Below are 15,501 nucleotides of genomic sequence, written 5' to 3' on the forward strand. Positions count from 1 at the left end.
TAAATTGACTTACAGCTCAATGAGTAAAACATTTGTATGATGCGTTTTTTTCTGGATTTCTGGTTGATATTCTGTCTCTATCATTTAAAATATACCTATAATAAAATTATAGACCCTTAATTTCTTTGTAAGTGGGAAAACTTACACAATCTTCAGGGGGATCAAATAATTATTTTCCCCACTGTACATGTTTTTTTACATGCAATTTTTATGGGCCCGAACTGAATTTCAGTCTCAGAAAAAAGAAACAGGACACATCATATTCTTCCACTCCAGATTTATTAATACAGATACAAAATTCATTCATAGATTAAGTGTTGGATGGGGAAAGGGACCTGGTGGTCCACCATAGCCGTTACTCACCCTTCCTGGTGACAAAAGTTTCTAATAGTTGTTGGATAATGATATCTACCTGTGCCAGCCCACCACACCTAACTCTCACTGTATCCTGACCAAACATTCCTGGCAAGGCTGGAGGCAACTGTTCACAATTTAGTCCACCTGCTGCTCCTTACAGTACTCTCAGGGGTTAAACAAAATATTTAATCAACATATAATTTACACACATGTACAATAATTTCTACAGCAGGCACTGTGACCCATATGAGCGCTGGCAGGGTTCTTGAAGATTACAGGTGGAAATGGCCTATTGGTCGTCATTTCAGTAAGAAAGTACAGCTACGTCCTAATGCTTAAGGGTTATAAGTAATTAATAATTACTCTGTGCATATTACTTACACATCATACTCATTCCTACTCAAGTGCTCCACAATCAGGAAATTCTTCATACACCAAGTACACAGCAGATGACACCCCCCTCCCTCCAAAAAAAAGATGACACCATGCTGTCCTTGTGTCTAGTGGCACATCCTGGCATTTGTCCATGGACATCACAGAAAAGGGGCATTTGGGTAATGCTATCACTCCAAGTCATATTGTAAATGTCAGAAGACAGAAGTATTCATACTGTGGAGGGCAGCCAATCTCCTTTACTGCATCAGAAACACTAAAAGAGAATGCTGATTTTTTGTTATGGGCAGCAAGAATTGTTCTTTCTTCAGACACTTTTCCCACCCCAAGGTAAGAAGATGCTCAATGCTCCTACAGGTGCCTCAAGGTAAAATGCAAAGAACCTTTTATAATGGTGCCCTTCCATGTATGTTGGTATATGTATCAATGACCGTACAGCACCGGCAAGTTGTCAGATTATTAACTACATGAGGCAGAAAATGAACAAACAATTTGTTCCTTGTTCTTAGTGTACGTTTGAACAATTCAAAATTCTTGTAGCTGAAATACAAAGAGCGTGGACATTTATACTGATTGTCGGGAACAGAATATCTGCACTGTGGTCATATCTTCAGGGACGCCTCTATTAAAACACAACAACCGTTTAATCATGCCAATATGACTCTGCTCAGGAAAGAACATTAAGACAGGGCAACTCTACACAGCATTGTTGTTTGAAATTAAACATACACATGGAGCTTTGCACATGACATTCATTTTAAAACACTCAGACATAAATGATATTGTGTGCAGAATATTTGTACAGCACTGATACATATACCCAATGTATGAACAACTATGTTTAACATGCCAGACTGTTTACACCAGATCCTCATCTAGGAAGTATCTTTGTGGATAAGTTGACCTAATACACAGAAGCACCTCCTTAACAGCCAAGCTTACTCTACCGCTCACTACGCCAAATGTCATACATGGGTAAACTGTGCTGGTGTAAACAACTGACTGCATGTGCTTATTTCTGTAGATGGCAGTCACTGCAAAGTCACACTAGTGTCAAACACTGATCCCAAGCATCGTGAAACATTTAATATAACTGATGTCATCACACTGGATGCTGCTTTTCACCCCACACATTGCCATGTCACTTTGGGTCTGGGTTCATGCATATTCTTGTTCTAGCTATCTAGCCATTTCCATTTTTTTTTTTTTTTTTTTAGAAGGAACCTTAATTTACATTCAGTTGTGGACATAATTGCAGTCAGCCCATTACTCCCATTATTTCAGACAGCAGCCTGTCCTCCCCATTACGATCTTACCAGCGTTGTCAACATAATCAGTGGATTCTAGTCTGTCTGAAGAGTGAGAGAGGCAGGGCTCACCTAACAATCACAGATGGTCTGTTCTTTACAAGAGATGTTCTTGGAGTAACTGAGAAGCTCCAACAATACACAAATCTCCCATTTTCCACCTCTTCCAGCACATGTACATGAAGGAAACCCCCATCAGATACCACATTTCCTAAGCAGCATCCTAGCACATGACGGCACACATTCCACGCTAATAATCAACACAGTCCAGCAAAGGAAATGGAACCCCCTCAGCCCCAAAAAAAGACCTGCAGGTGACAGCTCAGAAAGTCGCAGTCACACCAGAGAGAAATATATCTTGTTGCTATGTCTCCCCCCAGCACTGCAAAGGGTAAGTATTGCTCTGCTGGATTCCCAGCAAATAATTCGACTTGAGCTATTGTCTGCAGGTGTCGTGGTTGCAGTAAGGGTGTCGAAAATGAGGGTCACCCAGCAGTCCAAGGGTAATAAAGCGGATTTGATGAAATGGATTGACACTGTCCATGTCTCAATCAGATTGTGCGATTTCCTTGTGATAATTTGCGATGAACAGAACAAAGTCACATGTTTTGTTTTATAAGCGTCGGCTTTTGGCAAGTCAACCGGCGCAGCTCAGTCCTTGGCTCCGCCCTCCGTTCAACCTGGCCATTTTCTGCAAGAGTCCCTTCACACAGAAGGTGCAGCATGTGGTGTTTTCCCTTTTCATGATCCTTTTTTTAACAATCTGTTGCAGTTGTGTTTTTTTGTTGAGTTTTTTTGCTTATTTTTAATACTCCATAAATTTTTCGACATCAGATTTTGTAAATTCTTTTAATTACATTTGTTTTACTTTAAGATTGTTGTTTCCTTCTTAAGAGGATGGGTGCTGATGCTTGCATGTGTCAGAACTGAGCAGATGAAAGGAGCAGAGAGAGAGGAAGCAGGAAGAAGAGAAGCAAGAGAGGTGCGCAGAGAAGACACGGAGGTGAGCCGCTGTTTCCATCGTGGACGGCTCCTGGGCCTAGAAAGAGAGAAAGAAAGTAAAACTTTAGACACCAGTGAAGGCTTAGAGTCATCAGGAAATACAGATAAAAGCAAAGGCAGTCAAAGCAGCATGCAGAAAGAGAAAGAACATTAATATGAATCAAAGAGAAATCATGTGAGAAATCAAGTGATAACATGGGAACTCCAGTTTGCTGCCCTTTGACAGATCTAGTGTTAAATGAAACAGAAAAGAAACAGAAAAATAATTTGAAAATGACAGAAAAATGGCACAGATTCAAGAAAGTGGAAAAAAAAGTGTCCTAATTATCACTTCATAACAAAAGCGTTGCAGGATTGGCTAAGAGACTGTAAAAAAGCCTCTGATTACAGCTGAGCACAGGCACCTGATATATATCCAAGACATTTCTTCTAAAATAGTCTAATGCTAATCAGTGGAGCGATTCAAATACTGATGTGTACACATGATAACTTCTACATAAATGCTCCATCCTCTGCAGACGATTCCAACGTTGCCACGTTGAACCATCAGACACACATTACGTGACAACAGCTACTTCATGTATATCACAGATACTGTGGCAGTGGGAATAGAGGTGTCGTTAAAGACATCCGGAACCTAGGGCAAAATTCCAGTATGCATCCAGGAACACCTGAGTCGATCTTACAATCTGAATCCTGATCATCAGAAAGGTGTGCGCATATTGATACTCAGCTGGCATATAAAAAGTGTTTGCCTGAGAAATGAGGACACAGAATTAAAGGGTGCAGGAAGACGGCACAAGACTGGTGAGGTTACATGTCAATGAATGCAGGACTTGGGTTGACATACAGACAATATTATTCTTGCAGGCATGAAATGAAGATTTTGCAGGATCAGTATGACTGACAGGTGAAATGTAGAAGAACAAAATATTTCTTACGTAACGGAGTCATGGAAATGTGAGTTGAATGTATTTTATAAAGTCACTACAGGACTATTTATCCCAATCAATAAAATTATCCACAATGTCAAGTCACAACAAGAACAAGAACATACACTGTATGACTTCATTGTTAAAACCATATAAACTAGTCAACAACATTTAAACTAAAGCAGAGAAAAACCACCTAAGGTCCTCAGGGCTACTTCTGACCAATCACCACCAAAGTCTTGTTCGAAGGGGGCACACACACATCAATATCAGAATGTCTCCAGCAGAAAGGACAATGTAGTGCATCCACCATACAAGGTGCAAGGATGGAAGCTAGATACTAAAACCTATCAACCTATCTTACCCCATAATCCAGAATATTTCTATGTCTGCACTTCACATATTTGTTGTCTATCACTATATTATATATATAAAGAAAAGGTGCAGCGCTAGATGTAAATATAACTAAACATAATGAAACAACATGATAAATGGATATGAAGAAGACATATAATAACAATAAAATCGAGTGTAAATTGGTGAATTACACTGAAATGATTCAAACGCCCACATGGGGAACCAATAGATCCAATTGAAGTGCGTGAAACGCAAATCCGGTGTATCACACAGTGGATGTGGGTATAAAAAATGCGTACTCACCAGAAGTGCGTCAAAAATGCGCATATAAGGTATCCTGTGGTCCCTCTAAACTGGTTTCTCTGGGCAGGAAGTCCCAGAAGTCGTTTTGAAAAGCGGGCAGGAAAGTGATAATGGCGGGAGTGGTGTGTTCTCTGGGTGTGGCTGAGGAGGATGGAGCCTGAGAAACAGGTTTAGAGGGACCACAGACGGTGACACAGTGTTAAGGCCTTATTGGAGTACCTACCCTGGATGAGATTGGATGGTGCATTACTCTGACCCTGTTCTGGCAGTAGTTGACCACTACCTGATGAGAGAGGATACCTTATATGCGCATTTTTGACGCACTTCTGGTGAGTGCGCATTTTTTATACCCACATCCACTGTGTGATACACCGGATTTCCGCTTCACGCACTTCAATTGGATCTATTGGTTCCCCTCACTCAGTGTAATTCACCAATTTACACTCGATTTTATTGTTATTATATGTCTTCTTCATGTCCATTTATCATGTTGTTTCATTATGTTTAGTTATATTTACATCTAGCGCTGCACCTTTTCTTTATATAAACTGATTGGAAGGTTTGTCCTTGGTTACCTTTTTGGTGTTCTAGCGGCTATTCTCTGTAGTTTCAGATAGCGCTCGCATGCTATTTCTCTACATATCACTATTATAATACAGTGCAAATTGTACTGTTTTTGGTGTTCTGTAATGAAACCTCTGATTTTTTTTGTAAAATGCAAAAAATACAGTTTTCAGCCTGTATAAGTATATGGACATCCCCTAACATTTGACCAGACAATTTGGAACAGTAGGTGTTGGATATAAAGGAAAAGTGAATTGGAGCATCGTGAAGTTCCATACATGAATAAATCTTTAAGAACCATAGGAGCCCTCGCTAGGCTTGGAGAAGCTTGGGTGCAATCATAGAAGAAGGACAAATTAGAAAACCAGAGAGAAGGAAGCAAGCCAATTTGGTATATACTGTATATAATTAACAGAGGTTTTTATCTGTGTAAAGTTTTCCTTCTCCGTTGTTAGAGACAGAATGAAACATAATGATTACAGAGTAGCACAGTGGACACGATGATCCGAAATATAACAGGGGACAGCCTGGTCACAGGACAACAATTGTCCCCCAATGCTGTGATACTTTCTATTATGTTTTATTCTCTGCCTGTAGCCCTGATGAAGGAGATATGAAAATACAACCTTAAACGGGTCAGCATTTTAAATTAAAAGTAGAAATCAAAACAGATTTTTCATATATCAGATTGGCTCACTAACCTTTCTTAGGCGCTCCATGTTACTTCTCCTCTTATGCCCCTATCAGGTAGTGATAGCCCTGGGAAGAGTTCAACCCTTCCAGTCAGTGTTCTCCTCTCTGCAGCACATGCAACATATTTCATCTATGTTAGAGCTCATCAGAGGAGAACAGAGAAGTGTATAACCCTCTAATATTCAGAGAATGGAGCCTATAGAAAAGGACCCAAATACATAACTATGTTATAGAATACAATAAATACAATGGGATAGATTAACTAAAACTGGAGCACTCTGCTGCAGCTTTGAATGGCAACCAATCAGCTTCTAACTTCGGCTTGTTCAATTAAGCTTTGACAATAAAATCTGGAATCTGATTGGTTCCTATTCAGAGCTTCACCAGATTTTGCATGCTCCAGTTTTAGCAAATCTCCTCCACTGTGTCACTGGACTGACTTGTGACTATAAAACACCATAAAGCAATTGTTTCACACATTTCCTGCATCATGAACTGAACATAATGGAAATATCTACCACACGATAAACTAGTAGAGAAAAATCAATGCAGTTTTTCCTTTCCACTTTCCACACTAACATCCTCCACTGTAGTTTATGAAATTTTCCTACAAGTCATCTAAATCTTGCTGGGATAAAGGTGTATTCATTGTTACAACCGGTCAAATATGGTGTCTGGCCTCAATGTGGTGTCCATCTGCTTTGTTATCAGTGACTAATCTTCTTCTCTACTCATTCAGGAATGTGCGTTGGAGATTTATGTAGTAAAAACCAATAGGATTACATGCAAAAGTATACAGCTCAGTCTAGAGGTCACTGCTGATCAGTTGCTGCACATTATTGCATAGTATACCCCAGAGATGATGCTCAACACAATTCTGAATGCAATGAAAGCAGGCCTCCAAATGCCAAATTCGCCTCCCTAAGTGAACGCCATGACAAAACATCAGAGACCACAGACAGATCATGTGTCCAGAATCTACCAAGTTAAACCTTTGAAATAAAATCATTCACAGCTGGTTATTTTATAGCTGCTTGATAAGCGAACTCTTTGACTCCAGTACTTAATCTGACATGGAACGAGTTTGCAGATAAGGAGTTTGAACATCAACATATTTATATCAAGTAAGTGAAAGTACTAAAGTCTAAAGATCTGCCAAGCAACCAGCATTTTCAGAAGGAATGGTCAGAAAATTGCACATCTGGAGTTTCTCTCCAACACTGGCAATGTGGATACATTTCAGCATTGGGTGAGAAAATAACACCACAGAATTGCCAACCAGGAAATGTCAATGAGTGTCTTCAGGACACCCAAAGATTTGCCAAAATGCTTTGTAGTTTAGCACAGTTCACCCATTCCAGCAAGCCATCTTCCATTTTATGTGAACGTACAGAATATATTACAAATTCACCTTCTCTGTGATAATCTGGTATGAGAAGATTCTGGTGATCTATGCACTGACAGATCTAATCTCAGCCTATGTCCTCAGCCCAGGAAGTTCGAGCAGTTCATCGTTTGACTGGTGACATGACATGTTATTTGCGTACAAAAGAGGCAAAGCTGCAGATTTCATGCAGGTCAGAGGTCCAATAGCTGGGCTCCCTCATTATACTATTTAATGAACATCGAGTACCTGATTGCTAAATGACATTTCCTGAGTTGATTAAGCTGTGATGATTTCTATTGAGGGGCAGGGGCGGGTCACACCAACACTGAGAAGTTTGTAGCTGGTAATGACATTATTTAACTCAAAGTCTCAGCTGCCTATTTATTATTATTTGTTTGTTTTATCCATGTTGGGAGGACCAAGCTGCATTGCAACACTAGAGAGAGATTCACAGTAATAATATAATGTACGGGGGGCAGAGGTTCACAATAATAATATCTAATCATATAATGTATTGGGGGGGGGGTAATTAGAGGCTCAAAATGATAATATAGTCTATGGGAGATGTACAGGAAGGGATGGGGGTGGGAAGCTCACAAAGACAATATAATGTACAGGGGAAAGTTCCCAATAATAATATAATGCATGGGGGTGGGTTCAGAGGTACACAATAATAACATATAAAATAGTATAATGTAAGGCGGGGGTCAGACATTCACAATAATATAGTATAACCAGTTGCTGACCACGTACTTTAGCTTTACTGCTACAGTGCGTGCCAGCTGTGCAAAAATCATGTATATATCTGTGATTTTGCTCTTCGGGGTAGGGGGCACGTGCACCTGCCCCAATGTGCTTTCACTAGCTCCCTGACATGCCAATCAGTGGGTCCCGGCCAGTGATTCACAGCTGGGACCCGCCAATCATCAGAGCTAACAACAGAAGCAAGATCTGTATTGGTAAACAATACTGATCTCTCTGTCGACAGTGGGGATATGACAGTTTTTGTATTCCTGTTTTGCAGAGAGACAAAAACATTCACATCCTCTAGTAATGTGAGACTGAAAAAGTAGCGCAGTAATGCCATAAACAAGTGAAACCAAACCAAAATTCATAAAACGAGAATGCTGCTAAATATCAATAGTGCTCTTCACCACACCATACATGTATAGATATATAAAAAAAGATGTAGCACAGTATTCATTGAAAAAAACAAATAAAAAAAGTCCATAAACAAAATGGACTTCACTAATAACTTCACTAATAAGTAAAGTTTTTTTCCACATCAAGGTGTCAATAGTCCTTCACCATTAAGTTAGAATCTTGTGCAGTCTTTCTTAATCTTCCATTCCTTTTTTAGTTATCACTCCCATCCCCGGGTGCAATATATATTCTCACCATTACAATTAGACCCCAATCTTAATCATGGTCACACAGGCACAATTCCACCAATCCCAGGGGATATCTCAAGCACTCCAATTCCTTCTTCTCCTCCTCCTTCTGCTGCAGCTTCATGCTCACAAATACAGTGCCTTAAAAAAGTATTCATACCCTTTGAAATTTTCCACATTTTGTCATGTTACAACCAAAAACATAAATGTATTTTATTGGGATTTTATGTGATAGACCAACACAAAGTAGGACATAATTGTGAAGTGGAAGGAAAATGACAATGATTGTCAATTTTTGTTTACAAATAAATATGTGAAAAGTGTGGAGTGCATTTGTATTCAGCCCCCCCGTAAGTTAATAATTTGCAGAACCACTTTTCATTGCAATTACAGCTTCAAGTCTTTTTGGGGATGTCTCTACCAGCTTTGCACATCTAGAGGACATTTTTGCCCATTCTTCTTTGCAAAATAGATCAAACTCTGTCAGATTGGATGGAGAGCGTCTGTGAACAGCACACAGATTGCCACAGATTTTCAATTGGATTTAGGTCTGGACTTTGACAGGGCCATTCTAACACATGAATATGCTTTGATCTAAACCATTCCATTGTACCTCTGGCTGTATGTTTTGGGTTGTTGTCATGCTGGAAGGTGAAACTCCACCCCAGGCTCAAGTCTTTTGCAGACTCTAACAGGTTTTCTTGTTCAAACATTTTATTGATTTAACAGGAAAGGATGCATGGGACATCAGAAGTATACAGCATTTGTACAATGAAAATTTCCCAAAGGGACAAAATTAGGTGTCAAGAACAATAATATGAATAACAACATCTGGTAACTGAAGCCCCATAGAAAATAAGGAAATGGGGGAGGGGAAAGGGAAGTAACAAGGAAAGGTGAGTGACTCCACGATTAAGAGAGGAAAGGGGAACAAAATATTAGTGGGGAGTGGTACCAGTGTAGCTGGAAGCGTAAATCACGGGTCAAGAAGCGAGACGTCAAAATTGGGCGGGAGGAAACAGTCTACCCAGGGGTTCCAAATCATTTTAAATTTGAGGATGGAATCTAAGATAGTGGCTTCTATTTTTGCGTGGATCATAGACTGAGTGATCTTATTTTTAACAGCAGTGGTGCTTAGCGAGGGGGATTTCCAAGATTTAGCGATAACCTGTTTCGCTGCCGTGGTGATTTGTAAGATAAATTTGAACTGTGCTTTTGTTACATCCGGCGGTCGCATGTTGAGTAATGCAACCAAAGGGTTTGGTAGAAGGGTTATAGTACTAAGTGCAGATAGCATCCTAAAGATTTCCGCCCAGAAAGCTTGGACAATTGGGCAATCCCACCATATGTGACAAAATGTGCCCAGGTCAGCGCAGCCTCTGAAACAAGCCGAAGGGTAATTTTTCGCAATTCTAGCTGGGACCAGGTACCAGCAGATCAGAACTTTGTAATTGGTGTCCAGGGCTACTATATTTTGCAACGACTCCTTGGTATTGGACCAAATGAGGCCCCAATCTGAAGGGTCGATTTGTCGGCCCAGGTCTGCTTCCCATTTATACGTGTATGAGGGTAATGATGTTGTTGTCGAGGATGTGAAGAGGGAGTATAGGTATGATATGAGACCCCATCGATGAGGGTCTTTGTGACATGCTCGTTCGAAAGGGGATAAAGTGTATACTGGGTTGGCAGCCACAGTATATGGAGCGTAGAAATGCTTCAATTGCAAATACCGAAATAGTTCAGAGGACGGGAGGTCATGGGATTCGCATAAAGAAGGAACGGATCTAAATTTGTTCCTGAGCACAAAGTGGTGGGTCTGGGTAAGGTCAGCCGCAGACCAGCGATTAAAGGCATGCGGTGAAGTTCAGGCTGGGGGAAAGGCCAGGTTACGGAGATAGGAAAGAAGGGGATTATGAGGTGATTGCTAACAGGTTTTCTTATAAGATCGCCCTGTATTTGGCTACAACAATCTTCACATCAACTCTGACCAGTTTTCCTGTCCCTGCTGAAGAAAAGCATCCCCACAACACGATATGTTCAGGGTGATGTGCAGTGTTAATTTTCCGCCACACATAGCATTTTGCTTTTAGGCCAAAACGTTAAATTTTCATCTCATCTGACCAGAGCACCTTCTTCGACATGTTTGCTGTGTTCCCCACATGGTTTCTTGTAAACGGGACTTCTTATGGCTTTCTTCCAACAATGGCTTTCTTCTTCCCACTCTTCCATAAAGACCAGATTTGTGAAGTGCACGACTAATAGTTGTCCTGAGCTGACCTGTGGATCTCTGCTGCTCCTCCAGAATTACCATGGGCCTCTTGGCTGCTTCTCTAATTAATGCTCTCCTTGCCCAGCCTGTCCGTTTAGGTGGACGGCCATGTCTTGGTAGGTTTGCAGTTGTGCCATACTCTTTCCATTTTTGGATGCTGGATTGAACAGTGCTCCGTGAGATGTTCAAAGCTTGGAATATTTTTTTATAACCTAATCCTGCCTTAAACTTCTCCACAACTTTATTCCTGTGATGCTGTTTGATCACTAATGTTCTCTAACAAACCTCTGAGGGCTTCACAGAACAGCTGTATTTATACTGAGATTAAATCACATACAGTTGGACTCTATTTACTATGTAGGTGACTTCTGAAGATAATTGGTTCAACTAGATTTTAGTTAGGGGTATCAGAGTAAAATGGGGCTATAAATACAAATGCACGCCACACTTTTCAGATACTGTATTTGTAAAAAAATATGAAAACCATTTATCATTTTCCTTCCACTTCACAATTATGTGCCACTTTGTGTTGGTCTATCACATAAAATCCCAATAAAATACATTTACGTTTTTGGTTGTAACATGACAAAATGTGGAAAATTTCAAGGGGTATGAATACTTTTTCAAGGCACTGTATTTGTGAGCTTGATGCTGCAGCAGAAGCAGGAGAAGAAGGAATTGGAGTGCTTGAGATATCCCCTGGGATTGGTGGAATTGTGCCCGTGTGACCATGATTAAGATTGGGGTCTAATTGTAATGGTGAGAATATACACCATGGGTGTGGGAGTGATAACTAAAAAAGGATGGGAGTGATAACTAAAAAAGGAATGGAAGATTAAGAAAGACTGCACAAGATTCTAACTTAATGGTGAAGGACTATTGACAGGTACATGCAAAGAAAAATAAAGAATATAGTGCTCTCCGTACAAAAATGACCCAGATTCTAACTTGCAAGGTGAAAAAACCACTGACACTTTGCTGTTACACAAGGACTTTCTTTATTGGTGAAGGATTTTTTACATTTTGTTATGGACTTTTTTTTACTTATAATTGTTTTTTTAACGAATAATACGCTACTTCTTTTTTTTTATCCATACATCCCCTGGCAAAACAGCACACAATCACCATATTACACATAGTGTAGGAAGGCACGCAGTTAACCCTTTGATTGCCCCAGATAATAACTCCTTCCTGCCCAGTGTCATTAGTACAGTGCATTTTATTAGTACTGATCACTGTATTAGGCCTCATGCACACAGGATGTTTTAAAAATACTCCTCCTCTTGGCAGCAGCGTTTTGGCAGAAAAAACACCTGGCACTTGTCAAAGTGTCTTAACTCTTTTACAAGCATTTAGGCACGTTTACAGGCGTCAAACACTTGAGCGTTAATTTAATTGACCAGAATAATAATTTATTCTGGCCACTGATAAATTAATTCTCAAGTGTTAAACGCGCCTAGCTTCTAAAAGTCTATGTGTGCATTGATACACATAACGAGTTGTGGTTAGGAGCACCTTCTTAAATTGACAGGACTAATCTGTGTACCACATAGACAGTCTGTGGGAGCCAGAATCATTGGTGGTTGGTAGGGGATCAAATATTTATTTTAGTCACTGAATTGCAATTTATAACATTTGTATCATGTGTTTTTTCTGGATTTTTGGTTGATATTCTGTCTCTATCATTTAAAATAAACCTATGATAAAAATTATAGACCCTTAATTTCTTTGTAAGTGGGCAAACGTACAAAATCTGCAGGGGATCAAATAATTATTTTTCTCCCCCATCACTGACCCTTCCTTACTTTAAAATAATAACCAATTGCCCTCCAGAAGATTTACCCCCCTTCATGATCAGGTAATTTTTTGCTATGCCGCACTTCGCTACTGTAACTGACAATTGCACAGTCATGCAACACTGTACAAAAAATACATTTACATAAATTTTTTCACATAAATAGAGCTTTTCTTTGGTGGTATTTGATCACCACTGGGTTTTTTATTGTTTGAACTATAAATGAAAAAAAACAAAAATTTTGAGGCAAAATCACTTTTTTTATGCTATAAAACATAACTCATAAAACAATTTCATTTAAAATACACCCATAATAAAACTTATAGACCCTTAATTTCTTAGTAAGTGGACAAAACTTACAAAATCTGCAGTGGATCAAATAATTATTTCCCCCCCTGTATAATACATGTATAATTTATAGAGGTTGGAGGGCTCACAATGACAAAGTAATGTACAGTTGAAAAAAAATCAAAATATAGAGCTGAACCTGTAAGGTTATATCTTTGATTTTGCTATCTTAAAGTATTGATGTTGATGTAAATAATTTAGTTTCAGGGCAGACGGCTTCTACACCCCAGAGGATTGCCACGGCCTCCTTGGCTTGTAGTGTATTGTAGCAAAAATGGAATCCGAAGCGTCATATTACAGCTAAAAGGTCCAGATACAACTTTATTCCAGTAATAGTCAGGGGGAAAATCCAAAGAATATCCAACACATTTTGAGGGTCCAAAAATGCCCCCTTCATCAGGGCTTGATTAAACACGATGAGAAATGGACTGCAAATGCAAACAGACTAGAAGTGAGCTGGGTCTTTAATGTTATTCCTTTCAGTGTGGTTACAAACACTTGCCTTTTCAGCAGCTGGATTTGATCTGCCCTCTGACTTTTATTGGAATAATGTTGTATCTGGGCCTCTTAGCCATGGTGTGAGGCTACAGTTTGTACATTCACCATAAAAATAGGATGTATGGAGGGGGATCAGAGATTGACAACAATATAAAGTTTATGGGGGGGGAAGGTTTATAATAAAAATATATAATAAACCGGTAGAGATCAGAGGTTCACAACAGTAATATAAGGATAGGGGGATGGGGAAGTCAGAGGTTCACAATGATAATATAATGTAGGGCTTAGAGGTTTACAATGATAATATAATATACAAGGTGGGTGGGGAGATCAGAGGTTCACAAAAAAAAAAAGTACAAATATTGGGGGGAGATAGGTTTACTTCAAAGGTCTACAATAATAGTATGGTGTATGGGGGTCATAGGTTCACAATAAGGCCTTGTTCACATAGCATATATCCATGGGAAGGGCCGTCCACATGAGATGCACATGTGTTCTGTGCATCCGCGCGCAGGTAGCCCTATTCTTTATTGTTTATTAAGACAAGTGGTTGCATGGACACAGCTACTGGTCCCAATTTGCAGCTGAGCAGGTGCACATGCGTGTCCCCAAACGCACACTATCTGCAATCAGGGACTTGTCTTTGTACTTGCATGTCTGTCAAAACGTGACAAGTGGCTGTGTCCGTTCAGCCGCTGCAGCCCAAAAGAAATGAATGGCTCTGCCTGCATGTGGATGCACAAAACACCTATGCATCCCATGCAGGTAAATACAGCCCTTAGCACAGATGTACATTGGGCAGCACAGTGGCTAAATGGTTAGCACTTCAGCCTGGCAGTACTCGGGTCATTGGTTCGAATCCCAGCCACGGCACCACCTGCCTGGAATTTGCATATTCTCCCTGTGCCTGCGTGGGTTTTCTCCAGGTACTCCGGTTTCCTCCCACACTCCAAAGACATGCTGGTAGGTGAATTGGATCCTGTCTAAATTGGTCCTAGTATGTGTCAGGGATCACGGCGCCTCTCCCGGCGCACGCGCACTTGCGACAGCTCACGCCGGGACACAGGCACTAGGTCCCGGCGGGCCGCGGCTGACAGGCCGCGCATGCGCAGTAGGAGCCGCGGGCGTGCCTTTGGGCGGCCAATGACAGCCCGAGGGTGTGTCCTGGCCGGCCAATGACAGTGCAGGGCGCACTATTTAAAGATGCCCTGCACTGTCACAGATTGCCGCAAAGTCTATCTGTGATCCTGAAGTTCCTGTACCTGATTAGTGACCCTGATTGCCCCGACTACGCTGCCTTCTCCTGTGATTTGACCCGGATTGCCCTGACTACGCTGCCTTCTCCTTTCCTGACCCCCAGCTTGTTTGACCATTCAGCGGACTGACTTATCCTGCTGACCCTGCGTGTGACCTGACTACTCTTCGCCTGCTGATTCGGTACCTCGCTACCCCACGGGACCACGGCTCGTGACCATCCTGCTAGGTCCCGCCGTCCTCACATCTGGCTCTCCCGGTACCTGCATACATCCCCGGAGGCTCCCTCTGCCACTGGCGGGCCTGCTCGGAGGTCGTGACCTGGCCCTGGTCTGTTACAAGTCCATCCCCACCATCAGGGGCCCTGGTGAAAGCACAGACCGGGGCTTAGACTCCACGCTCTGGGTAGGTCTGTCAAGTGGGCAGCCTGAGGCACCACCTGGCGGATCATAACAGTATGTATGAATGTAAGTTAGAGACCTTAGATTGTACACTCCTTGAGGGTTAGGGACTGATGTGAATGTACAATATACAGTGGGGATCGAAAGTTTGGGCACCCCAGCTAGAAATTTGTATTAATGTGCATAAAGAAGCCAAGGAAAGATGGAAAAATCTCCAAAAGGCATCAAATTACAGATTAGACATTCTTAT

At 41.0% G+C, this 15,501-nt stretch overlaps 1 protein-coding gene across 7 annotated transcripts in view; it reads right to left on the bottom strand.

The window, feature by feature from the left end:
* Positions 1 to 262: 262 nt before the first annotated feature.
* Positions 263 to 15,501, bottom strand: part of NTM (neurotrimin) — an 839,110-nt gene continuing 823,871 nt past the window's right edge. For all 7 annotated transcript variants that reach the window (XM_089688899.1, XM_089688900.1, XM_089688904.1 and 4 more), the window contains one exon: positions 263 to 3,096. In XM_089688899.1, the coding sequence (XP_089545025.1) occupies positions 2,978 to 3,096 (119 nt within the window). In that variant the 3' untranslated portion in view covers positions 263 to 2,977. The remainder of the gene's footprint in view (positions 3,097 to 15,501) is intronic.

Source organism: Staurois parvus, unplaced genomic scaffold (assembly GCF_062004578.1).
Source record: "Staurois parvus isolate SC_StPar_1 unplaced genomic scaffold, SC_StPar_1.0 ptg000458l, whole genome shotgun sequence".
NCBI lineage: Eukaryota > Metazoa > Chordata > Amphibia > Anura > Ranidae > Staurois > Staurois parvus.